Raw genomic sequence first — 27,059 nt, 5'->3', positions numbered from 1 at the left:
TAACCCCACAACTGCCTATGCCTACCAGAACGTCATATTATCAGTGTTCCAGCTGGTCTCACTGTGACTGCCAAAGTACCATCACCCCCTTAAATAACTAATTCCAGAAATGTTTTTACCTTAATTGGCATTGTGTCATGGCAGCAGGAAAAATAAGGTCAAACAAGAGTTTAAGTATTGTTTTATTAACTTTTCAGCAAAAACAGAAACTGCAAAAAGAGATATTATCAATCAATATTCAGCATTTAAAAACCTCACAGCTTTCCTCAAAAGAAAAGCGGAGGTCTCCTTGAAGCGTGAGTACAAAAGAAGTAAGAGCCCATAGAAATACAACTGTTCAACAAAGTGATACCAAATAAAAACAGCAAAGATTAAGATATATGAATAGTTGTAAAAGCCATGCAGAAGGGAGAGGAATTTGTTACATTCAGCAAGCTGGAAGCATTGAGGTGTACTGAGGCACATTTTCTACATTGCTTTACACACTTAACAATTAACTGTGGCTCAGTAATTACAGGTGTTACAGTATGTTGGCGTGTATTTGTCAGTGATGTTATTGCTGGCTTAGGTTACCTGCAGAGGAAACTTTATAATGCAATGTGTGATCGTTAGACCTGTACAGACTGAGAACGAGATTCATTTGAATTAGTTTGACTGCAGCACAGCTTCTATGCATTTATATCAACAGCTACATCTGGGAAAGAAAATGAACAGTTTTCTTGCACTTTAATTGAACAGTTCTGTAAGTTTGTCAAGCAGTCCAGCCCAGGTATGAATACCTTAGAGGTCATTATTGATAAGGAAAAACACTGAGAGTGGTGGAATTTTAATAAACCTGGATTTTTGAATGTGCTAGTGACTCTAAATGTGCTTCATGTCTATTGTGAATATAAAAGAATATATCTGACTGTGCTAAATATAATAAGTTGTACTGTTGGCAATTTTTACGTATGGCTCAATCCTTAATTAGGAAATCATACAGTGTTGTGCAAGTGATAATCTGCTCGCAACCTGGTCATGTTGGTTACACTGAAGGTAAATCAACTTTATGGGAGCATTAACATTAAACGCCTGTGGAAAAAACAATAACAACAACAAAAAAACATTTCATTTGTCAGCTTTAAGCCTTGAACGTAAGAAGGTATCATTGCCAACTGACTCCAGGTAAGTCTAGTCAGAAGGGGTATCAGATGATGGGCTGCAAGATCACTAAACAGATAAAATATGTATTGTATTGTAGCTGTGCTGCCAGTGTTTCTCTACAGCTCAGTATTGTCATTCCCAATAACTGGAACCTTGTAGGTACAGCACATTTACTGTAGGCATTTACAACAGAGCAGTTAATGTCAGACAGCAAAACTAAAGGTGCTGGAAGCCTATTTCTCCTTGCTTACAGAATATGGGGCACACAAATTCAGCTGTATTTCTTTCTGGCACTAGCTAAGCAGAATAATTCAGTTTCCACATGCTTCCTAATAGCTTTTCAGTTTGACAAGTGAAATGCATGTGGGAAGCAGATGATGGAGAGAGTACAGCTGTACGAGGCACGAGCCAACAGCGTAAATCAACTAAAACTTAAACCTGGTTGTATGAGTTTATCTCATTTGGTGACCTTGAAGTGGAAACACTGGATGCTGGAAGAAATAATATTCTGAGAATTTACTGCCTAACACACTGGATAGAAAAGTATCTGAAAATATATGGTATATTTGGTTATTTTTTCTTCCATATATCAATATGGTTACTGGGCAGCATTGAGGATTTTTGAGTACAAATCATTTCCCATAAACGATGTAAGGGATCTACACTCTCCAAAGAATAGACTAGTTTTGTTTGCATTATAGCTGTCTGTGGCTTTCAAGTGAGGCAATTGAAGACAATATCTGGCTAGAATAGAGAGGACGGTATCATTTTAGTGAGAGTACAGCAGAAGATGACCTTGTTTGGTGCTTCAGACCAGAGAGGATATGAAACTATTTACGACTGAACTAGAGCAAAGTTTGCAGAATAGTCATAAATTATTACCATAAAGCATTCCACATTAAAGAAAATACAACTCACCCCAAAGTAACAGAAAATTGTGCTCTAGCATTCAACAAAGAATACAAGAATATTTCAGACAAAAGTATATCACTAACAGCAGTCTTGAAAAAACATAATATAGAATTACATATGACAACAGTTTATACAAGTTTACAAGGCATGTAGCAGTGACAGAGCTCATTAACACAGTGTTAAAACAGCAATGAATAAAATTCACGTGATTCACAATTTAGCATAATTTGACTGATCGTTTCTCACTTAATACATTCAGAGAAACTTGGAAATAGCATTTCCTGTGTTACTTTCATTATTCGGTGAACATCACCAGTGGAAGACTGTCTGACATGTCGAACGCTACTGACTGAGTGATGCACCACAGGGGAGCACCGCATAGAAACACAAACCTAAAGCAAACATAAAATATCCAAAGTGATCCCTCTATAGTCAGTTACTTATAGCCTGGGTCTTGTTAACAGGCTGACTGTCTGCATCACACAATAAGTCTCTATCAAGTTAAAGTCTGACCCATCTTTAACTTGACAAATGACAGCAAACCACAAATGCCACAATCATAAATCAAATGATTATTTAAGAATATTTTCATGTAGAGCAAATCCTTGATATTTGCAATGCTAAGCTTGGCTATTTATCTTAAACCCAAATGCCTTCTTATTGCCTGAGAGCACCTCTAGACAAAGCTGCAGGATTGCTTTTTTTTTAACTGAGGAGTTCAGTCACAGCGTGTCGTGTGTCATTGCAATAGTAACAAAAGACTGCTGCTGCTAACCATAAGGTCTAATGTTTAAACAGCGTATTGAGCCAGGGACACCCCTCACTATGTGAAGCACTATGAGTATTTGAAAGTTCTACCCATTATGATGCTATACTTTGATGGACCTGAAGTTGAAAATCAGCATCACGAGTTTGGGGTCTGTGGGGGTGGAGTCCTGTGCTCTGGAAGCCTGGGCACCATTCGGTTAATATTCGCCGGTTTGCTTTCCTCCCTCCACCCTCCCTCTTTTCCTTTCTTCCCGTCAACTTTCTCCTTATTCTGCCTGCACAGTTTCAGTGCCCGAGATATGAAGACATCCAGGTCAAACAGCCGCTCTTTTTGCTTGACAGGAAGAGACTCCATGGAGTTGTCATTTACTGGTTGGGAAATGGAGGAAGTAGACGAGAGGGGTTGTGATTCTCGGGGAGGAATAAGTGGCGACGTGGGGGGAGAAACCGCTTGAGGTGATTGAGGAGGAAGCGGAGAGGTGGGAGATGAGGGGAGAAGTGAGGGAAGGGAACTGGAGGAAGATGTGACAGGCGGAACTGGGCTTAGTCTGTCATCATCATATTCAGCTGGCCGCACAACTTCCGTGTAGCGGAAGACTGGGGTTGGGAGGTCAGTTGGCGAGAGAGGGAGTGGGGGAGAGGAGATGTAGCAGGAAGGGGAACGTGGCTCCAGAGAAGGACTAAGACCGGGTGAATGCAGACGGGACTGGGTACTCTCCACCCAGCGAGAGATCTCCTGAAATAAATCCCCTGTTTCCTCCTGTTCTGCTTCCTCCTCCTTCATTTCTCCCATGTCCTCCACGCTGCCACCAATAGGCTCAGCAGACACAGGGAGGCCTTTAGTGTTACGCTTCCAATGAGACAGATCCAGGATCAGTTTAGGCTCTGAGTAGTGTTGAGGCTTGCCCTCCCTCCAGGCAATTTTATCCAGGTATGAAGGGGAGCCCACTTTGTAGTCACAGGAGCGACCACAGTCCAGTTCGCCAAACGCCAAACCACAGGCCCGTTCCAGAGAGGAGTGAGAGTTTTCCAGGAAGCGTTCAGCTGAGCTGCTGTGGGAATATTTGCGTGGGTCAACCTATATTAGAAAGATGGGAAGTTGGAGAGGGAAAAGGTAAGTAGGTAAGAAAAGTAAATTAATGTCAGTTGTATTATGTAGAAACAGGGTTTATGAGCAATGGGGTTAAATTTCAGTCACTTTCACTTACAGCTGTGAAACTGAGGCCGCAAACTATTGCAGCCATGAGCTTGTTAATAAGCTTGTTAACAAGTTGACATGGCACCATTAACTCAGCCAGCTTTACCAAATTCTTCTCAACCTTCTGTTATTAAAAAAATGGGACACATAAGTACAAGTCAGTCAGTATGGAAGAAAATGACAAAGCATATCCCACCTGAGCCTCCTCTAACAATGAGGTGGAACTGGCCCGGGGGTCTCTCTGCACCTCCTCATCCTCAGTGGTGTCTCCCAGGTCAGAGGTGATGTGGCCAGGTGGCATACAGTGACACCTTCCACCTGACAGCTGCCAGGACACATCTGTTGATAAACTGTTCTCGTACCTGCAGGAAGACACAAAGTAAGCACTTACAATATAAGTGTACCGTGTAGTATCAGTATAATCAGTCTGATATGTTTTTGTAGTACGAATCTTAATTTAATGTATTTTACTATGCTTTGCCAATATTTTGCGTCCCTCTGAGTAAATGGCAAATGGCAAACTGACCCAATATAAAATTCAGGTTGAAACATATAACAAATGAATGGAAAAATTACCTTAACTTCCTAAACAGTGCATAAAAAGGTAAATCTACACACCTCTCCCAGTGGAAGCTGGAGGCCTGACTGTTGCTGTTGCTGAGGCTCTGCTCAGTGATGAGGCTGTCCTCCAGTTCGTCCTCGATGCGGAAGGGATGCAGTGAAGTGGGCTCGTCCTCTGGACAGGAATACTGCTGGAGAAAGGGATGGGACAGCGCTGCTTCAGCTGTCAGACGATCCATGGGGTTAAAGGTCAAGATACGCTCCAGGAAGTCCACAGCTGCAAAGAGAAGAGGAAAAGAAGAGGAAAACAATATATATATATATCCTTTATTTCTACCCAGTCTATTTCACACTACTTGACTTTTCTCTTCTTCCCACCACTCAATCACACTCAATTCCTTCCACTCACCCTGAGAATCCACTTCAGGCAGCAATTCAGAAAGGGGCTTCTTTACTGTCCATCCACGACTGACAAATGAAGGCATCACCTGTCAAAGGACGACAGTGGGATTAAAATATGTCTGGAACTGTGCCGTACAGTATTCAAGGTGCTCCTATTATTAATTCCTACTATGGTTGAAAGCATCGCCCAGGAAGGAGTCTTGTTGGAAAGACTTGTGTGTACATTTAACCTTGTCTGCAGACTTAATTTTTTCTAGTCTAAAGCTGCAAACAGAACATGACAACTACACCCTGTTCCATATTTAAACAATCAGCGTGCAGACACATGACGACCACTGAGGCGTCACCTGTTGCAGGTCCTGCCTGTCCTCCTCTCTCAGCACTGGCACAGTATCGAGAATCAGCTGCATCTGCTCCAGCTCATGAGCTCCTGGGAGAGGGAACCGACCAATCAGAGATGAGCAGAGAAGAGACCGAGGATCAGTTACATAAGAATAGGCAGAACAAGCAGAAAGAGAGGCGACCAATTAGAGTCAAACAGGAATAACGATGCGGTGTGAGCTGCCAAGTGAGAGAAATGTTAAGGTAAGGACGTTCAATAAAAATATGCAGAAGGATTCCTCTGCAGTTTTCATTTAAAAACTGTGAATAGAAAAGATCCAAACAGAATAATAGACATTTTCAGAATTTAATTATATTGCTGGAAATTTTTTGAAAAATGGCGCTTTTTTTCTTCTTGCATGATTATGATGATCCATTATTGATTTGTTTAAGAGTAAATCCACCATGAATCAAATACCAGTAGAATAGAAGAAGTTAATAAAAATAGTAAAAGCCACAATAGACAGTAATCTGTGCACCAAATTCAACATCTTTCTTATACTGGCAGACATTTACCCCAACTAAGACCCAATCCTAATGTCAAACCACTATAACTGAAAGCATGTAATTAGTTTGCTGAAGGACAAAACAAGCTAAACTGTGGGAAAAATCTCCAAAGTTCATTTAATATTTGACATCTGATGGAGTACAATGATTTTAAAGTCACTGACAGTGGTAGAACCAAAGTAAAACACACTTGAACTTTTAAGCTCAGAGCAGAACGGTGCAGTAGTGTTTTTCCACCTATGTTTGCTGTTTAAATGTTTCCATCAAGCCAATGAATACCAGCAGGTGGTGCTATATCCCCACATTCACCACTCTGAGAAATATGCAAGCAGTGGCAGTGTATTTGGAAGAGTGCATTGCTTCCATTGTGGTAAACCAAAATTTTGAGCATTGTAAACTCGGGTACGTAAGTGGGAAGCAAGGCAATCATCTCCAACAGTCAAGGTGTGAAAGTCTAGCAGAGAGGAACACCAGGGAACGGATGAGGCTGTTGGATTCATGGCACCATCTCTCCTGTGGTGTAGAGGGCTGATGGAGGTCAAATCAGCCTGTCAGGAGGAACTATATCTGCTTCAGACAGCGAAAATTTCTCTATCATCATTGTTATTCTGGTCAGGCAAAGAAGTAGCCTGCAGAAAGAGAATAAAGTATCTTTGTTGGAGGACACTCTGGTAAGAAAAACTCTCCTTAGCTCCCGCTTGATGTCACCTTCGGATGAAGTCTTTCAGTGTCTTTTTTTAGTTTTTCTGTGAAAAATATCTTTACAACAAAAGATGTGTTTGAATATAACTGATCTGCCTGATTGTACAAGCATATTCACATCACTCAAAGAAGCCTGATGTCAGTGTTCTAACTTACGTAGGCTGATGTTTACTGTTACTAATTTGGTCCGGTGACACTTTCTCATACTGTATATAGATACTGCTACAAATGTCGATGCAAGTGTACTATGTTTACTCTGAACGTCTATCTTAACAGAACAATAAAACAGTGTTTATTTGTCTTTTAACTCTAACATGCACTGTCCTTCATGAGAGCCAAAAACCACACCACACAGACATGTAAATGAACAGAAACAGAGAATTGCCAGTTCCTAAAAAACACATTTCCCACAAATGTCTTAAGTGTCTGAACACTAATGATATGATCACATTTCATTGTGTCATCAAATAAACAATCAGCAATGTCATGACGCTCCTGCAGGATGTCAAGGTCATGGCGACTGTGTTTTGGCAGAGGCTGTATGACTAATGGAGGTACCTGCAAACAGCATGCGTCCAGAGAGCATCTCAGCCAATATGCAGCCAGCGGCCCACATGTCTATGGCCTTGGTATAGTTATTGGGGGATAGGAGCAGACGGGGGGAACAATACCACTTAGTTACCAGACCCTCGGATAGATAGCCCTGGAGAAGCAGGTAGGGGTGTGAGTGAGAGGAAAAAAAGGAGAAAGAGAGAGAAAGAGGTAAGTTAAAAGACAGAGAATCAGAATGATGTACTGTGATTATATTAGTGATGAGCGTGCAACAGACTGGCTTCTTGTTACTATTCAGTAGCGTAAATCTGCATGCAAGGTGCTCAAAGTTCATCACAATCCAGCTGGCAGTTTTTGGGTAGTTACCTTTGTTGGCGTAAAAGCATTGTGAAGAAAGCTTGAGCTCACAAGTGACATTATAGTGATGATGATATGATTTATATGTTGGGATCTCTGGCCATGCGCTCTGGAGAACAATAGAGCGGCCTACATGTAACCCATAAAGCCTGAGTTAGAGTGACCAACTGTTAGAGACCCCACTCATGATGTGCAACTAGTCATAAATTCCTGAGTTTAAACTCAGAACCGGCACGGACATTGGCTGTGTGCCAGCCATCTCCACGGGGGTCCGAGGTGACGTCACTCAGGTAATAAAAGGTCACTGCGACCATCAGCATGCGCTTTTTCCCCGTGCGTGCTGTGACAGTGAGAGCTTCTCCAGGCTCTCCAAATGTCCAAACCGCCAAAAGGGAGCAACAATCAAACGTTTTGATTAACATCATTTTAGATCCCGGGTCACAGTTCTGCAACTCGCAGGCCGAGAAACAGACTGCTGTATTTTCTCCGTAACTTTTCCTTTTTTCCTTTTACCGACGTGGATCGCTGAACAATCAGCTGATCGCACGTTAACGAGCCGCGCACCGACTTTGTTAAGGACGAAACAAAGTTTGTTAACTTTTTCATCGGTGATTTTCTCCGCTGCCGCCGAGAGATCAACACTCCGCATCATCAGAATAACGGACCGCCAGCATCCCGCCGAGGACGACGCTGCGGACGTTTAAGCGGATCATTATTTCAAACTCCGAATGATCGGAGCAACGCAACGTAAGAGGCTTATGTCTGGGCAGAGATAGTGTAACGTAGGATTGTTTACACATGCTTTCTGTAACTTTTAAGTGCTGCATTCATTGATTTTAGTTTCCGGTCGGTCATTTCCGCCGTTTCAGCGAGACCGCGCGTCACCAGTTAAAGGACCAATAGCTGAGCAGATAAGCTCCGGTTTACTGACTCCGCTATTGTGTGGTGACACGCGAGTTTCTAAAGAATTAGAGTGGATTATTTTTACTGGGTTGTGTTTCTTGTATTTTCATTTCTATCTTTCCTCACACTCTTCTTTCTGAACGGTGAGGCGAAAGTCCGAGCACGCGATCACGAACCGTAACCAAGGGGTACGTGGCGCTCAAAGGCTTCCGCCCATTGTTCTCTTCTGTAACCACATAAGCAACATCAGGTTGGTTATCACCATCTTGGCTCTGAATGATACGGCCGGCGTATTCTTCGGTAGTCATTTGGAGTTTGCTGAGTCATCACATGCGTGTGACTAGTTTTGTTTGCTGAGTCATCCTTTATGTGGTTGTTCATCCTGGTGTGCTGACCCCTCCTCATGTAGTCCTCCACCATTTTGGTTGTAGTTTCCCCACTCGCCATTCTGGTTGTAGCTCCTCCCCTCATGTGGCCATCCGCCATCTTAATTGTAGTCAGCCACTAGCTTGTTGTTAGCTGCTATCTTGTTAGCTGCTATCTTGCTAACCGCCATTTTGTTTGTTTTTAGCCTGTAGCTTGTTAGCCACCCTCTGGCTAGCTTGCTAACCGCCATCTTGTTTGTTTTTAGCCACTAGCTTGTTAGCCGCTACCTGGCTAGCTTGTTAGCCTCCATACTTTTGTTGTCATCTGTCTCTCTCACACACACCCACACACACACACACACACACACACTCCTGTATATAGATTTACTCTTGTTGCTGTACCTGTGTTATCTTTAGTTAATAGTTAATGTGTGTTGATAAAACTTAGATTATAATAGTGTTTATTATAAAGTGATACTTATCTATGGATGGTTGTTGCTGTTTAATAAATCCTGTTATAGTTTAACCTGTCGTTGTCTGTGGTTATTGTGTATGTACTTGTAATACCAGCTGAATTCATGACAGCCAGTGCTCGGAATCATCCTTCACAATTTTAAGAGACTGTTTTCCCATTAATTAATTTGGCTATTGGTCCCTGGTAACAGGGTGGTGCCCCGATGTTTATGTGTATCAAGCATACACTGATTTTACTTTGATGATTATTTTCCATAATCATTGACTCTTTGCCAATAACCAAATTGCTCCTACTAAGTCGCACAACATCATTGGTGCCCCGTGTGAGGCTGTCTTACTCTAGCTGTGTTACAGTATAAACACAATAACAAAAAAGGCAAAACCAAACTTTCCACGGGTCCACCAACATAATTGGTGTCCCAGGTGAGTTTGTCTAATTCCAGCTGTGTTACAGTATCACCACAGTAACCTGCTACCGACGGTTTAGAGAATTTCTTTTCTTTTGTGTTATTTTATTATTCTCCTTATTCTCCTCTTTTCGCAGAATTAGAGTGAAGAAGCCGTCCCCTGCAATTTTAATTGTTAACTATTAATTACGGGTACTAAGAGTATTGGTTGTGTTGTGTGGTGATTGCACTAAGAGGTGCCATAGATTGGATAGTGGATTACATAGGTTAAGTAGCAGAACACAGACCGTGTTCTCTTGCTTTCCTGGATCTGTGAGTCCTGTTTTGACGTGCACTAACTCCTTTAGCATAAGGTATAGTGCTACTGTGTAACCTCAGTTACAACTACTTAGCAGCCATAGTTAGCCCAGCACATTGTTGATTTTTGTAGGTTTGTAAGCCACAGGTTGAAGCCCACCTGTGCAACTTAAACTTGCTCAGTGTAGCAGTTTTGTGATTTTTGTTTTGTCTGTTCAGTGGAAAGACAAAATGAGCAGTAGGGATTTCCACACCCCAGGAGCTAGAGGCTCCCAAGAGGCAGATGACCTGGACCTGCAGGCCACAGTCACTGGCCTCGTGAAATTGGCAGTTAATGGCATGAGTGACCTGAACAGCTACAACGCTAGCACCTGTGATAAGAAAATACAGGAAGTGGTCACTTGTCACTTGTCCCTCATTTCTCAGATGCTCAGTCAGGTAACAATGCTTTATCACCGTAAAGCCCAGTTACAAACTGCAGAGTATATGGAGCAGATTACAGTGTTGCAGACCAGCTATCATGCTGAGCAACACATAAACTTGATCCTACAGCAAGAGGTTAAGGACCTTAGGGATCAGCTGAGTGAAGTTAAGGAGGAAAATGAGACCATCCAGCAGGATTGTCCTTATTTAAATTTGCAGCTCCAAACGACGGAGGATCAGATGAAGGCAGTCTTGATCCCTGATCCGTCTGATATTGGTTCTGACCCAGATGCAGCCCCTGTCCCAGAAGAGATGGTTAAAACGCGAACGGCGGACACCATGGAGGACAAGCTGCGGGCTGAACGACAGGCATCCCGAGTACGGATAGCCACCATATGTCAGGAGCTTGAGGGTGCTCGGCAGACAGTTCGAGTCACACCCACTGATCTGAGGACAGTTAGTGGAGAGGTAGAAGCCCCTACTGAGATGCCCGACATGATCATTCTTGACCAGTACACTCCTCCACTGGTCCACCATAGGCATGGGAATGCCTCATGCACAAGAAGTGCAACTTCATCAGCTCTCCAGCGCTCCATACCTGACTTTGCCAAAGGAAGAACCTCCCTGGAGAAAGGTGGACATCAGCCATACTCCTTGAGAGACGACAGGGACTTTGGCCCCACACCGGCCGACATGCCATATCTAGGGCGCCGCTCACGCCCTCACTTTGACCAAACCTCTTCTCCGCGACGAAGGAGGAGTCATGGTTTTTTCCCCCAGATGCAAGCCGGACCAGGCCCCCCAGCATGCCAATCACTCCGTCCACAGGGTGGACACCCCAGTCAGAGGACCAACAGTCCTAACTGGTCACGAAACCTGAGACCACCACCACAAGACACTTGTCAGCCAGACAGAAAGGTCAGGTTTAAACCCAACTCCAAACAGGGTAGGAGGTATGGTGGCAAAGCCCCACTTCCATTTAAAGGGGAAGACTTCCAAGAGGAAAGCTTAAAGGAGCTTATAAGGAAGTGTGTGGCTGAGACGTTCAGATCGACCACTCAGGCCGCCTAGTCACCCAAACATACTCCTAACACCAGAAACCCTGTTCCTTTAATTGCTTTTCTTCTTCTTTATTTTCCTTTGTGATTTTCTTATAGCATCACCAGCTGTTTAGGATAGATTAACCCGACCAGCCACGGGGAGGGGGGGGGTTGATGCTAACACACGCCCTGACTCGCCTGTGGTGGTCACCATGGTTACAAAGCCACTCTCCAGACACTTCAGCAGGTTGCATATTGGACATCCATGAACAACGACACCAGAGGTTAAATTCAAGGGTGCCTTACCTGCTGTCATTTTTAACCAACCATCCTCTGAATCGAGCACAAATTCAGGGAAAGGGGGGTCACCCTTTTATGTTCTAATCTTCAAGTCAGTTAGATTGAACCAGTCCCTAAATTTACTGAAGGTAATAAATCCCTCCTTATAACTATCATAGACCTCTAGAAATTAGAGCTAGGCTCTGTCTTAATCGTAATTATCATAGAATGGCAGAATGAGCAACTGAAGTCTGTTTTGAATGTTGGTTTTGGCAAGACAATACACATATGTCATTTATATTGGTGTATCATGAGGGAGACTCCTCATTGTATTTTGAACCTTAACACATGTACCTGAACCAGGAATATCCACTGGGTCTGCCCCAGCAGCCATTTGTTAGAGATGTGAAGGATCTCTGTGGTTTGAGAATTGACTCACCCTAGCAAACATGCCAGGGTACCGTGTCTGCAAGAACAGAGGAAAGTGAGATCCTCGCAGAGTGAATTGGCCACCTATGGTTGGTGAATACAGTCACCACAAAGCTCATTAGCCTACGACCGGCATGATACAGCCACTAAGCTGCTGACTACATTAGAATACATAGCCAATTCACTGATACTCCTCCTCTTCTTTCTCCTCTCTTTCTTTCCTTGGGTACCTACATTGAGCTATGCTCTTTTGAAATTGTGTTAAATGTGTTGTTGAAATGCCAAATAATCATAGTAGAGTTAGTTAGCTCATTATTCATATCTGCCCAGACTGTGCCTCAACTCTGTCCAGACATTAAAGCCTCAATGAACTCTGAATTAAAGCCTCAATGAACTCTGAGCTAAAGCCTCAATGAACTCTGAACTTTGAACTGTTGATCACTGTGTCTGCTCACCAGCTAACAGGAAGGAAGCCAGAAGGATGACCACCTTCAGCGCACATGGACCATTCGACCTTAGAGAATGTTGCTCTAAAGACTGTGGCCCCTACCCCATTCTTCAGACCAAAGGGGGGATGTTGGGATCTCTGGCCATGCGCTCTGGAGAACAATAGAGCGGCCTACATGTAACCCATAAAGCCTGAGTTAGAGTGACCAACTGTTAGAGACCCCACTCATGATGTGCAACTAGTCATAAATTCCTGAGTTTAAACTCAGAACCGGCACGGACATTGGCTGTGTGCCAGCCATCTCCACGGGGGTCCGAGGTGACGTCACTCAGGTAATAAAAGGTCACTGCGACCATCAGCATGCGCTTTTTCCCCGTGCGTGCTGTGACAGTGAGAGCTTCTCCAGGCTCTCCAAATGTCCAAACCGCCAAAAGGGAGCAACAATCAAACGTTTTGATTAACATCATTTTAGATCCCGGGTCACAGTTCTGCAACTCGCAGGCCGAGAAACAGACTGCTGTATTTTCTCCGTAACTTTTCCTTTTTTCCTTTTACCGACGTGGATCGCTGAACAATCAGCTGATCGCACGTTAACGAGCCGCGCACCGACTTTGTTAAGGACGAAACAAAGTTTGTTAACTTTTTCATCGGTGATTTTCTCCGCTGCCGCCGAGAGATCAACACTCCGCATCATCAGAATAACGGACCGCCAGCATCCCGCCGAGGACGACGCTGCGGACGTTTAAGCGGATCATTATTTCAAACTCCGAATGATCGGAGCAACGCAACGTAAGAGGCTTATGTCTGGGCAGAGATAGTGTAACGTAGGATTGTTTACACATGCTTTCTGTAACTTTTAAGTGCTGCATTCATTGATTTTAGTTTCCGGTCGGTCATTTCCGCCGTTTCAGCGAGACCGCGCGTCACCAGTTAAAGGACCAATAGCTGAGCAGATAAGCTCCGGTTTACTGACTCCGCTATTGTGTGGTGACACGCGAGTTTCTAAAGAATTAGAGTGGATTATTTTTACTGGGTTGTGTTTCTTGTATTTTCATTTCTATCTTTCCTCACACTCTTCTTTCTGAACGGTGAGGCGAAAGTCCGAGCACGCGATCACGAACCGTAACCAAGGGGTACGTGGCGCTCAAAGGCTTCCGCCCATTGTTCTCTTCTGTAACCACATAAGCAACATCAGGTTGGTTATCACCATCTTGGCTCTGAATGATACGGCCGGCGTATTCTTCGGTAGTCATTTGGAGTTTGCTGAGTCATCACATGCGTGTGACTAGTTTTGTTTGCTGAGTCATCCTTTATGTGGTTGTTCATCCTGGTGTGCTGACCCCTCCTCATGTAGTCCTCCACCATTTTGGTTGTAGTTTCCCCACTCGCCATTCTGGTTGTAGCTCCTCCCCTCATGTGGCCATCCGCCATCTTAATTGTAGTCAGCCACTAGCTTGTTGTTAGCTGCTATCTTGTTAGCTGCTATCTTGCTAACCGCCATTTTGTTTGTTTTTAGCCTGTAGCTTGTTAGCCACCCTCTGGCTAGCTTGCTAACCGCCATCTTGTTTGTTTTTAGCCACTAGCTTGTTAGCCGCTACCTGGCTAGCTTGTTAGCCTCCATACTTTTGTTGTCATCTGTCTCTCTCACACACACCCACACACACACACACACACACACACTCCTGTATATAGATTTACTCTTGTTGCTGTACCTGTGTTATCTTTAGTTAATAGTTAATGTGTGTTGATAAAACTTAGATTATAATAGTGTTTATTATAAAGTGATACTTATCTATGGATGGTTGTTGCTGTTTAATAAATCCTGTTATAGTTTAACCTGTCGTTGTCTGTGGTTATTGTGTATGTACTTGTAATACCAGCTGAATTCATGACAGCCAGTGCTCGGAATCATCCTTCACAATTTTAAGAGACTGTTTTCCCATTAATTAATTTGGCTATTGGTCCCTGGTAACAGGGTGGTGCCCCGATGTTTATGTGTATCAAGCATACACTGATTTTACTTTGATGATTATTTTCCATAATCATTGACTCTTTGCCAATAACCAAATTGCTCCTACTAAGTCGCACAACATATATTAAAGACTTCACCATTTCGTGTCATCTGCGTGAGGATGGGACCTGGATCCACTCTGCAGTAGAAAACATTCTGCTGAAATCCGAGTGTCATTGAGTCTTTGATGTTCTGCTGTAGAACAACACGTTCTCTCATTAGGGCTGCTCTGACAAGGCTCCCTTCTGCCTTTCACTTTTGTAAGAGTTCACCTTATGAATACCACCAGTGAAGCTGTGCATGGAGATGAGACGCAGGCAAGCGTATTCACATATAAATCACATTTATTTATAACGAGAAGTGTTGAGGCTGCTATCATTATGTCCTTTCCTCTTCATATATCACTCCAACTCTCACTCTCTGTAATGGCTCCGATCTCAAAAAAATCTCAAAATCTTTTTTACACTTCTTGACACTCACGGTATTTGAAGACTAAAGACTGCACAACAAAATACATGTGGACTTACACGTTGTTATATTTCTTGGCAACTGACGGCTAACTTAATCTCAGTACTTTTCCATTAGATTGCTGTAACTTGCTTCATGCTTGCTGAAAATATGGAGACTGTGGGCACACTTTTTTTCTTGCTATTCATAGTATTTTTTTTTTTTTTTTGTGGAGAAGGGAGCCCAAAATCTCTATTATTTCCATTTTACATCTCACTCTTCAATTTACAGCATGGGATTTAACCTGGATGAGTTTTCACGTTCAAAATGGATGTCGTAAATTGCTCTATGAGCTTTTCCACATCAGTTACATTATTTTGGGCCACCTGTAACACCAGGATCGCACCACTCTAAGTGGGACACAGTCCCTCTGATAATTACATTTTAACTGACAGCTGAAAGAACTGTGTGTTGATCAGCAGATTTAAGGCATGACTCAGAGCCTCCATTCATTGCAGGCCCACAATGTTGCCACTTACAGATCACCTTCAGCAAGAATGTCGTCTGGCCAAGATGTTGTCTAAGTATCAAAATGGCTCTATAATTCTTTTTGGTCCACCTTTCTTACATTAAATTACATTCCACATAGTTGCACAACAGTACTGAGGAGCTGTGAACACAAAGTAACTTCAGTTTTAGAGCTGTCTTCAGTTGTGCTCCACCTGTGCTGCCTTTCCTTTCATTTCACTCCCTTTCATTTTACCCCTACCTCATGTGTACCCATAACTACTCTTTTCATGCCCTCCGCTCCCTCCCCATGCCTCCTCGGTCCACACCACACCTTACTTACCACCTTCCGCTCATCGCTGCCTGCTCTCCTTCATGTGAGCCAGCAGATGACAGAGCAGAAAATGATGCTGAGTGCTCGATGATGATCTGACAAACATACAGTAACCCTATCTTCTCGTCTCTTTCTCTTTGCCCCCTTTGCAGATGATTCTCTACATCTGAGATCTCTCCTTTCTGCTTCCCGGAAAGTATTTGATAGACAGTGACGTTCAAGGGGCTTCGGGGTTGGGGGGGGATTGATGATAAAAGTTCACCCGCGACTCTGACGGATAAGCGGTATAGAAAATGGATGGATGGATGGATAAAAGTTCATTATACAACAGCTTTAGTAGTTACTATGAACAGAGAAAGAAACATATTTAGCTTAGTTTCACATTGGTTTTCACTGTATCACAGCTATTCACAGCTTCTTTGCTTTCCTTCTCTTCTTCCTTCTCCCAGCTGTCATCACCTCCCACTTTCCTCTCCATCCGCTCTCTTAATCTCAAGTCACCTCAGTGTTTCTCTGCGTCACCATCAGCAGCTTTGACTGCCTCCCCTTTTCTTCTCCCATCTTTTCTTTCTTTGCACTTCACCCCATCTCTCTCCCTTTGCCACCTGCCTGCTTCACCTCCTTTCTCACCTGTTTCATCCCTCCTTCTCTTCTTGCCAGTTTCAGTTCCACTCGGCTTATCTTTACCTGTCTACTCCTTCTGTAATCTTTCTGTATGTCTCCCTCACTCCCATCCCTTTCTTTTCCAAAGCTCTCTCCTTATACATCTTTCCTCTCCTTCTTTCTCTGCCCTTCATCCAGGTCATGAATAATTTCTGGGCAGATGCAGCGCTGCCTCTGCAGGTGACACTCACAAGTACACACTCATAGAAACACCCAGCGGTGTGGACTGTAAACAACATCACAAATAATGTTTTCTCAGCCTTCATTTCCCTTCTCTCGCCTCTCAACCTCTCTGTCATCCCTTGCCGCCTAAGTAAATGTTTGTCTGCGTAGTCGCCAGCGTGCTTCTAGACAGCTCATCAAACAGCCTCATTTCAATGCACTGCAGTCACAGTGGCTGACAGAACCAATGTGATAGCACATGGACCCTGCAAGACACTGTAGAAAAGGGAGGAGGGATTAAATTTAATTGAAAAGGGCCAACATCTTTCAGTGGTGAGACTATCTTAACTTGTCAATCTTACTGTCAAACTTGACATAATATCGAACCTGATGATGATGATGATGTGGGGAACCTGTCCAACAGTCTTGTTTTATGGCCCAACATCTAAGTTAGTGAATTCCTGTAACAGCTGAGATCAATACTGCCCACATCCACTAACACAAAATGTTTGAAAAAACGGCGCTTTGGCTCTGCATTATTAAATAAGAGAGGTGATGGTGGCACATTCACTGCAGGCATCTGCTTTGGTGTCAGCGCTGCATCACAAATATCCTAGTGTCATCTTACACAGACACACACACACATCATCATCGCCATCACAAGCACACACACACGTACAAATCTATCTATCTATCTATCTATCTATCTATCTATTTACCTACCTACCTACCTAGCGGACACTGTGTTCTCTCTCACAGTCTCCAGGTACACTGAGCGAGAGAAAGACATCCAAACGCACACACAGAATGGGGAACAGACTGAGACAGAAGTAAACCATGTTTCTGTTGTCCTGCACGCAACAAACTACCTTCATCTCCCTCATTTTCATCTTTTTTTTTTGTTTGTTTCTTCTTTCCTCGTGTCTCATCTTCACACTTGTGCTAAACCTAATTTCTCTGCCTTTATACTTCTCACCTCTCTTTCTTTTGCCCTTCTATGACTCAGTATTCCTCACCCACCCCCTTCATCCCCCCACCCCCCCTACCCCCGTATGCACCTCCTGTGTCTGCACCCAGCTGATCCCCAGCCCCGTGTTCTGAGCTGACAAAGACCGCCTTTCAGAAAAGCTCCTCTCCACATGCATAGTCCCAAAAAAAATACAGTCATACAAACACACACACGCATTCTGCACCGCTAGTGTTACAGTATTGCTGTGGGATCTTGGTGTGGAATAGAGTAGTACAATTAACCTCTCAGAAGCCTTTATCTCCAAAGGACAGGCTAATCACAGGGTTTGACAAGCACAAAACCTCATATCAGGTTTTGGAAGAGGACCTTAGTAACAGATTTGGGCCTAATGTGAAAGACACAGGTCGGCAACATCAGACATGAGGATCTGTAATCACACATGTAGTAATGTAGAAGATGTCATCTGAGATACTACACTGAGAGGTCACCAGACAAACATAAATTATTCTGCACTTGTGAGGCACAAGAAGCATATGTGCAAACCTCCTGACTGTCTTTCCTCTTCTCTCCTTTTGAAACACTACCCCATCCTATAGTGTATCTGTTACTGCACACGGACAAGAGTTTATGCACTGCTGTCTGAGGGCCTGAGGAGCTGTTATCTCTTCCCCAGAGATTAATATTACAATATTCTTCCTAGATTCATTCATCAGCAGCAGGACAGCTCACACTGCATCTGAGGAATGAGGAGACTGAAAAAAATCTTTAAAACTTTATCAACTTTTCTGATTTGAATATTCATAGCATGATTCATTTTGGCAGTTCTAGTATCAAAAAGTACCATTTTCTGACAAAATCAGTGCAGGCAACAGTATGTGGGCAGAGATCTAAACTTTTATGCTGGCTTGTCCTTTGAAGATTTTGGATTCGTAAAAATTTATATAAAACTTGTTAAGAAAGCATGGACCTAAAGAGAATCATGATCACAGGCATTTATTGGCCTCTAATCAAAAGGACACTTGGCACGTCTGCTATGTTTACATGCTCCAAAAAAGATCAGTAAGAGAATTTAGGTTAGGGTTGGAAATGTTTGTTTATGGTTATTGTAAACTCATTAAGCACTTTCTCTCTCTTACCTTATGAGAATAGTGCGGGTCCACTATCCTGGCCAGCCCAAAGTCTCCGATTTTGAGCAGCAGTTGGTCTGTGTTGATGAAAATGTTGGCAGGCTTGAGATCTCTGTGCAGGACGTTAGCAGAGTGGATGAACTTTAGTCCCCTCAGCAGCTGGTAGAACAGCAGAGTAGCATGACCTGTTCAAGGGTAAAAGGCAGATATCAAAATACGACACAGTGCTTCTATTCTCATTCTTGTCATTACTGTAACAATACTTATTCTAACTCAGTGAATACATTGTAGAAATCAGCAAGTCCCTGTTTGCCTTTTTAATCTGATATAATTAGTTATGTTCAACTGAGTAAAGTCAGCGCACTTGGTTAGTCAGTCCAAAAAAAAGAATACATGAATGTTACAGCAGTTCATTATAATTTTCATTACTATAATTTTCTTATAACCTGTGAAATGTTAAAATCATATTGAGGTGGTAGCAAAAAGTGAAACTAAACAGTTGAGATTTTGTTTTGCTTATCTTTTTAGTAATGTCATTTCTCATGTTGCAAATTGCTTTCCTGCCTGTACAACATCCATTGCACGTCTGCCCGTCCTGGGTGAGGGATCCCTCCTCTGTTGCTCACCCTGAGGTTTCTTCCATTTTTTCTTGTTAAAGGTTTTTCTGGGAGTTTTTCCTTAGTCGATGTGAGGGTCGAAGGGCAGAGGATGTTGCTGATGTTATGTTAAGCCCTTTGAGACAAACTGCTTGTAAAAATGGGCTATACAAATAAAGTTGACTTGACTTGACTTGACTTGACTTGACGTAACATAAATACATGAAGGAAAGTCTCAATGAACAACTTGGGTAAAATTCTGATCTTCCAACGTGTGACTGTGGACAAAATTATAATATAACAATAGCTTGTCATACTGTCTCATTCCAATACTTACTGATCATTTTGAGAAGAAATGAAGAGAAAAGCAAAGACATGAATAAATGTGATTTTTGGATGCAAGTGTAATTGTGGCTGTGGATGATAGAGCACTGTCTCCAACACTTTGTCACTAAATCCAATAAATCACAATGTAAACAAAGCCAGCAGCGCAGCAGCAACACAGAAGACAACAGACAACATAAAGCGCCGTCGTGGGATTTTGTCAAAATTCAAAGAAAATAATATTTTGTGCTCATTTATTACTTGCCATACCTGTGTGTAGCGGTCCTTGTTCAAGCAACCGAGCCAGATCCGTTTCCATGCACTCCTGGACGATGTACAGGGCACTCAGCTGGGTGGGGTCTTTTGGAAGGGGATGTCCATACGGCGCCAAAACCTCATGAACCCTGACCACATTTTCATGGTGCAGCCAACGGGTGATTTTGACCTCCCGCAGAGCGTGTTTCACTGTCACAGCATCACGCATCACCAGCTTTTTAATTGCCACACGCTGTCCAGTGCGCTGGTCCATAGCTGAGAGGACCAGGCCTGTGACACCCATGCCAAGAGGTCGAAGGTCGACAAAGTTACCGCCAAGGTCAAAGCCATGGAGGAAGAGGGCCATAATGGCTCAGTGTGGAGGTGTTGGGGGCTGGTGACAGATTCCAAGTAGATTAAAAGCGCTTTTTTATTATCTCATGCACTTAATGTTACATCTTGTTGGTGAGTACAGAACCTTAACTACTTTTTATACTCACGTAGACAACACTCACATTCAATACCACAATTAGTCCGGTGAGAGGAGCTCCACAAGGGGGAATAATTTTATCTGGAATTGGAGCTCAGAATTTTGAGCTGTGCTCAGTATTGCAAGCAGGTTAGAAATGTAGCTATTTTCCTTGAGGCCAGAGAAGTGTCTTTGTGCATCATTTTCACCTCCTCTTCTGGTACTGTGTGGGCAGATTCTTATCAAATCAATCTTTTACTGAACTGGCTGTTGTTCATGTTCTCTTGAACACAACCTTGGACAAGGTACAATAAACGGGATGTCAAAAAGGATTGAAATGAATGAAACCAAGTGAGACAAAAAAAAAAATCTAAAATATGGTTTTAGATTTTTTTTTTCATACTGCAGCTACTGGTTTTGTTGGCAAAACATCTACAGTACAATATGTTTAGGAAAAAATGGTTTTCCCTTCAATAGTTTCCTCTTGACACTTGATGTCTTTCTCTGCCTCCAAAGAACGCCGTAGCCTGCTCCAAGGATGCACTTCTAATCCGTCACTGTATTTTCTTCATGTGCAGATAGTCAGAATATCAGTGAGTCTTATGAATACAACCCGGGGCAGGGGTATCCATAGAAACAGCCCTCTGTGAGGCTGATCCTGCTCTTAGATGTGTGGATGCATCGTGGGGCAGCAGCAGGTGGACAATCGGCTCTACGCCCCTCTGTCTCTGCACGCTCTGCTGTGTTTCTTATAATCCTCAACGACCAGTCAAAGCCCTGGATAATGAGGCAGGAAAGAGGAGGTGGGGTTATGTGAGTTACATTCAGAGAGACTCTGTTGGCTCCTCCTCTTCTTCCATAATACCAGAGAGTCTCAGTCAGTCAGACAAGTTGATTCAGAGTGAGATCCGCATTTGAACAGTGGTCAAAACCTGGAGCCGTTGTACTCCGTGTGTGCGTGTATGTGCAAGTGTTTAATCCTTCAGTAATCTGCTTCCTGTTGCCTTCTCATGAATGTAGGGATTTCAGGATCAGGCTGTGGTCACTGTTGAAAGATACTGCTATTAGCTGTGTCGCTCAACACATCTACTGCTGCTGGTGCTGCTGCTGGAGGAGGGAAAGAGGAAATGAACAAATCAGAGAGACACACACACACGGAGGATAGAGATGAAAGTTAGACAGCAACAGAACCAGTGCATTAACGGGGGTCTTTCTCACATGTGAGCTATCATTACATAACGCTGAATTACAATGTAACCTCATCTGCACCAGCAACTTAATGTGCTTAGAGAAGATAATCAATTCAGTGATGCTGATGGCATTTCACGGCAGGGAGACAACTAGATGGAAATGATTATAGTGGCAGATTTTCTTCAGTGAGTTTACTTTAATTTAAAGTTAAACCAAATTAAAAGTGAATTTGTTTACATTACATTTTAGTTCCATTTTCACCCCTTGAAAGATCATATAGTGGTAGAAAACAAAAGAATTGACTGCCCTCACACCCCTATAGACGCCTGGGTTACAAGAACCCAAACAATCCATCAATCCATGAAACATATCTCTTCGCTGTCAAAGGCCTGGGGGGTGGGGGGGTTTGGGTATTAGCTCACGTCCTTCCTTTCTTTCTAGAAACACTGGGGATGTGCACTCAATAACTGAACGACAACTGCTCTTTAACAGCTCTTCAAAACATGTAAAAAACACACACTTCATGTTAAGGTTAGCCTCCGTCAGGGCTGACTGAGAGTGTAAGGTGAGAACAGAGAGACTGAGAGAGTGGGGGGAGTTTGACAGTGGTGCTGGGTGGGAGGTGCAGAGCTGGGCTAACTTATGTATAATGCATAACCACTGGAGATGGAGCTTGGTGTTCTCTCTGCGCGTTTACTCTCCATATTTCTTCTTTGGGTTATGTGACGCAAATACATATTATGTAAAAGAATAACTTAACGGTTCTTTGATGAAGTGCAGTAAAATGTCTTACTGTGCAGCTGTGGTGCCAATTGTCAACAACATCACACTGCATTAAAATAGCCTTTAACTGAAGTTAAGGCAGAAAAATGAAACTGTAGCCCACTCTGAACCAATATGATGTGAACACAGGTGATAACAGAAGGAAACAAACAAGGGTACATCCTGTTGTACTCTGTGTGCTTTGTGCAGCTGCCTCTGCGTCCCTGCCTGTGTTGTCTCTCTCTCTTTCTTTTACTCTATTTACTTCCCAACAGGCGCTGAGGCAGTTTCAGTTTAGATGGGAAACGCTGCATCCGCTCTGCACACTGGCTTCATGCAGCTGCCTTTGTGTGTCCCCACAGACTCCAGTGACGCCCCTCTGACAGTACAAAAATAGTGAGATTGATCTAATAAAAACATAAAGAACCCATTTCCAAAAAAAGGGAGAAAGTACACTAACAGCAAACAGGCCTGTGCTTCTTCTTTATCCTCCTCAACTGCCTTCACGTTATCTTATCTATCTCTGCATCTGCGGTGCGATATCAAAGGGAAGAAGAAACAAACACAGACAGATAACAACAGCAACCATCCGTACTCACGCAGGCGCAGCCCGCCGTCCAGAAACAAAGATCCAGGGGAAAAAAAGAAGATGTGAGAGATACGGGTCCGCGGAAGCAAAGAAAGTGAAAAGATGACTGCATCGCTCTCTCTCACACACACAGTGCTGTGTGCATGTGTGATTCAGATGATACCGGGGGGAGGAACAGCCGGTACGGGTCGGCACGGGGGGGGGGATCCGCCGAGATGAGATAAGCCAGAGCCACAGAGCCGGTTATTGTGAGCGACGGTCCGCTCTCTGTCTGCGCTTCAGAGGAGTGATCTGAGAGAGGGAGGAGAGGAGGGATCACCCCGATTCAGATACATCCACTAGACCTGTGTAGCTTCACACACACACACACACACACACACTGCACCATGGATGATAAAGTGGCCATCTCTCTCTCTCTCTCTCCCTTTCTCCTGAACTCCCAGCAGTCTGACCTCTGTCTATAAGCTATAAACTGGGCCGGTTTTACGGGACTGCTGCACCAACTGGTCTGCAGACTAAACCAGCTTTGCGGCTGTTGTTTTTTTTTTTTTTACTTAAACATTACTATCATCTACCATCCTGACAAGTTGACAGGATTGGTATGTTTGTGAAGCCTCCAGACAGAGAGGAGAGTGAATGGCTATTTATTTTATTTTATTTTATTTTTTTTTTTACAGCAGCAAGGATGCTATCACATGCCAAGAACCCCCCAGTGAGAAATAATAGTTTGTTCAAGTACAGGAAATCTGGAAAAGTCTACAAGGTATGGAGATACAGTCATAAGGGGAGTGAAAATTAAATTTAAAAATAAATAAATAAATAAATGTGTAAGCTTGCATGTCATCACAGTGAAAGCAGAGATTGCACAATTCAAAATAATAATACAATAAAAAATTAAAAGCAGGAGCCTGATGTCACTGGAAATGACTGTCAATGCGGTAGTACAATATGCCAAGTCTTAAGCCTTGTCTGATATCATTTTTTCATGATGAAATGATACCATTTCACACTTGTTTAGGCCAAAACTCCTGTCTGAGCCTTTTGCAGTTTCACCTTTTTTTTCAGTTCAGCCATGCCATTCCACAAAACTCCATTAGTGAAATTAACTTCTTTTTCAGGTCAGTAATCATTACAGAAAAAAAGGAGAACTAAAAACAACAAAAAGGTCTAAAATGTGACAGTAGAGGACATATCTACACTATTGGATTTTTATGTTCAATTCTAAGTGTGTTTGTGATGAACTGTTTCTGTTCAGTTTTAGATTTCTTACTTTTCCCAGAATCAACTCTAGTAAACTGTGAGCTGTAAACTCGATGCTGTGTGTGGGTTGTCGGCCCTCGTGAAGAGGAAGACAGCATAGCAGGAGCATAGCAAAAACACAAATTTCTCCAATGCTTGCAGTGTCTTATGGCGTGTTTGGTAAAAATAGTCTGTTGACTTCGAATAGCCTGTGGTTAAAATCAGGTGCTTTGGGTTGTGATGAGAGTCAGGAAAAGAAAAGTGAGAGAAAGGAAAGAGAGTGCAGGTCGTGGTGAATGTAATAACGATTATGCTGGGGTGCTGCAGGATTAACAGCGAGGAGAGAGACTGTCGAGTGAACAGAGACCCGGGAGTCACATAATGTAATGAACCCGGCGTAAAGAGAAGAGCAGAGGAGAGTCGCCGATTTGAATTGTTGTCCACTTCACTAAACGACACACATGGGTGAAAACGGGAACCAACAGCATCCTGTGACCCTGAGTGTTGTGTTTCTCATCTCTCACCTACCTGGAGACCTCACAAACTTTTTTACTTTGTTATCCCTTTAGTTTAAATTTATAGGTCTGACACAAAAATATGCAGAATATTTTGCTAAAGTCAAGCCATTAGATGATGGGTCAGCAGACCCATTGTGATTATAGAGGGCAGGCTTAAATCAAAGAGCTGGTGCTTTGTGAAAAATGAAAGTGACAGAAAAAAACCCCCCAAAAAACACTCATCCCAACTTAAGCAACAACTGTAGAAGTCCTGTGCCCCATGTGTGACAGAACTGAAGTGAAGTTTTACCTTTTCCAGGTGAGTATCTGCTCCTTCTCCTGTGTGGTGGAAAGATAAGACAAGGGGATACAGATGGATTGCAGTTAAGAGGAAATTGTCAAATACTTCTGTTGCCTCACAGCAAAGTGTTTTTCCACAGGTTTTTAATTCTTTAACAGAGAAGCCGACTGAGAATGTAATGAAGACTTGCTTTTCTTTAACTTTCAAAATGGCTCAGTGTTCATCCTGACTTAACATTAAAACATCACTGTGGACCCAGCAGTCAGTTTCCACTCTCCTGTGAGTGTTTTGATACTGTGATAGACTTCTGTCATGACTGGGACCAACAGTGGTTCAAAAGTGCATCTACAATCGCAGACACTTCCTGATGTCTCCTGCGTGTATTTTTATTTCACTGCACTGATGCAGCTTCACAAATTGCTGATATTTACAACAGGAAGGTGAGTTGGCAGAAAATAAAACTGTGCTCTGATGTATAAAGTGCTAGAATAAATTCCTTTTGTTACATTGCTGTGTCTTTTGGGACATCTGTGATTTAAATCCCTGAAACTATCCCCGGGAGAGGAGTAAACAGATTTGCACTTCAAATGCAAAAGTAGCTGGAGGTAAAGGGGAAGGCATCGACCACTGGAGATTAGCCAAAAAACAGATAAAAAAACATTGTTTATATCACACTGCTCACGAGAAAGATTACAAACGAAAAGAAAAGAGGGGGGATCAGGAAAGAATGTTCAGAAAGAGAGAAGAAGCGGTCATGAATATCTTTTGTACAACCTTTAAAATTAGAGATACTATGGATAATACGATGATACCACTGCTGCTCACTTCGTGTTTTATTGAGTCTTTGTTCTCAGTCTGTTTCTGTTCTCATTTCATATTTCTGTCCAATTAATGCTGATAGCATCTGACAAATGGAGACCTCACAGTGTCAGTGGGCTATTTACAGAACACATGTGTACACACACACACACACACACACACACACACACACACGTATGTTGTCAGCAGCACCTGCTCCTGCTCTTGACAATGTGTGTGATTATTTATGGGTCTGCCCTGAGGTGGGAGGGCAGAAATTCAAATGAAAGCTTCCCACCTCATCGGTTCCATATTTGCTTGCATTATTGTTTCATAAAAAGAAGACAAAACAAATCCAGAAAATGCATTTGTTAGAAATTTTACAAGAGTGATGAAAGAAATGACTGGATAAGAGTCTACTCAGACCCACAGAAACTGCCTGCTCTTTAGCACAGAGTGAACAGCAGTATTGTGTGTGTGTGTGTGTGTCCTCCTCAGGTTACCTCCCTCCAATGGATCCCCGCCAAGTAGGAAAAGAAATAAATAAATTAGAGGTCAGGCTGAAGTTTCCCTGTGACAACATCTGGCTTTGTCTGCTCTCTTGGTGCGTGTTTGTCCAGAAGGTTTTTTTCCAGAGAGGCAATGGACCGAAGAGGAGACAGATCAGGGCTCATCTGTAGGTGTGCAAAGATGACTCATAAGGGAATAGCAGATGGGACGACGCCAAATCATACGCACAAGCAGCTTCCACCTCAGTCAGTTCAGCACCTTTTAGTTTTTTGTGTTTAACTTTAAGATGACGAGATAAGGGATAAACACAATAGTTGTTATGGTTTGGGGAAACCTGATTCATACTATCATGTCCTCCCTGTTATTGTCCTTGAAGGTCTACAAATCCAGTATTTAAAGGTGCAGTCCATTCATTTTACACATGAAGTTCAGTTTACTTTGTAGTATTAAGCCTGCAAAAGCAATCCTGTAACGTTTTAAAGGACAAAACTAATTAAAAATAATAAGAAAATCTAACAACTAATTACAAATGAGCAAAAAGAAAAAGAAAAAAAGTTGAGTAGTCTTACCTGATTTCATTGCTTCACTTCACACATCCACCTGTTGTCATTTTTGTGGTGAGGTGAACAGAAACTAATAATCAATAAACATATTGTTGGTTTCTGTTCTGGAATAATTTACTGATAATTTCCTTCAAAAGACAGCTGTTCTGTTTAGATTCAGCTGTATTATTCACAGTGCCCGGCATTACTGGGAAAG

The 27,059-nt window shown here is 42.8% G+C and overlaps 1 protein-coding gene and 1 long non-coding RNA gene across 2 annotated transcripts; both read right to left on the bottom strand.

Annotated features, from left to right (window-relative positions):
* Window positions 1-100: 100 nt before the first annotated feature.
* mapk4 (mitogen-activated protein kinase 4) lies at window positions 101-20,311 on the bottom strand. The gene is made up of 8 exons (XM_046386129.1): window positions 19,960-20,311; window positions 18,779-18,954; window positions 7,133-7,277; window positions 5,332-5,414; window positions 4,992-5,070; window positions 4,640-4,859; window positions 4,218-4,383; window positions 101-3,901 (listed from the first exon to the last, which is right to left on the bottom strand). The coding sequence occupies exons 1-8, from the start codon at window positions 20,309-20,311 to the stop codon at window positions 2,960-2,962; spliced, it is 2,163 nt and encodes a 720-aa protein (XP_046242085.1). The 3' UTR covers window positions 101-2,959.
* On the bottom strand, window positions 20,312-27,059 carry LOC124058423. Its single transcript, XR_006843252.1, has 5 exons — window positions 26,870-27,059; window positions 26,294-26,464; window positions 25,002-25,030; window positions 22,966-23,246; window positions 20,312-21,517 (listed from the first exon to the last, which is right to left on the bottom strand). It is a non-coding gene; the product is annotated as an uncharacterized LOC124058423 (long non-coding RNA).

The sequence above is a fragment of the Scatophagus argus genome, chromosome 4 (assembly GCF_020382885.2).
Source record: "Scatophagus argus isolate fScaArg1 chromosome 4, fScaArg1.pri, whole genome shotgun sequence".
In the NCBI taxonomy this organism is placed as follows: Eukaryota; Metazoa; Chordata; class Actinopteri; family Scatophagidae; genus Scatophagus; species Scatophagus argus.
Note: the sequence above shows the minus strand (reverse complement) of the source record. Positions and strands in the feature narration are given on the sequence as shown.

Coding starts and splice junctions, on each gene's coding strand:
- mapk4 (XM_046386129.1), bottom strand. CDS start 20,311: ATGGCCCTCTTCCTCCATGGCTTTGACCTTGGCGGTAACTTTGTCGAC. Junction 5,415..7,132: donor TGGACGCATGCTGTTTGCAG/GTACCTCCATTA, acceptor TCCCTCTCCCAG/GAGCTCATGAGCTGGAGCAG. Junction 3,902..4,217: donor CATTGTTAGAGGAGGCTCAG/GTGGGATATGCT, acceptor TTTCTAATATAG/GTTGACCCACGCAAATATTC.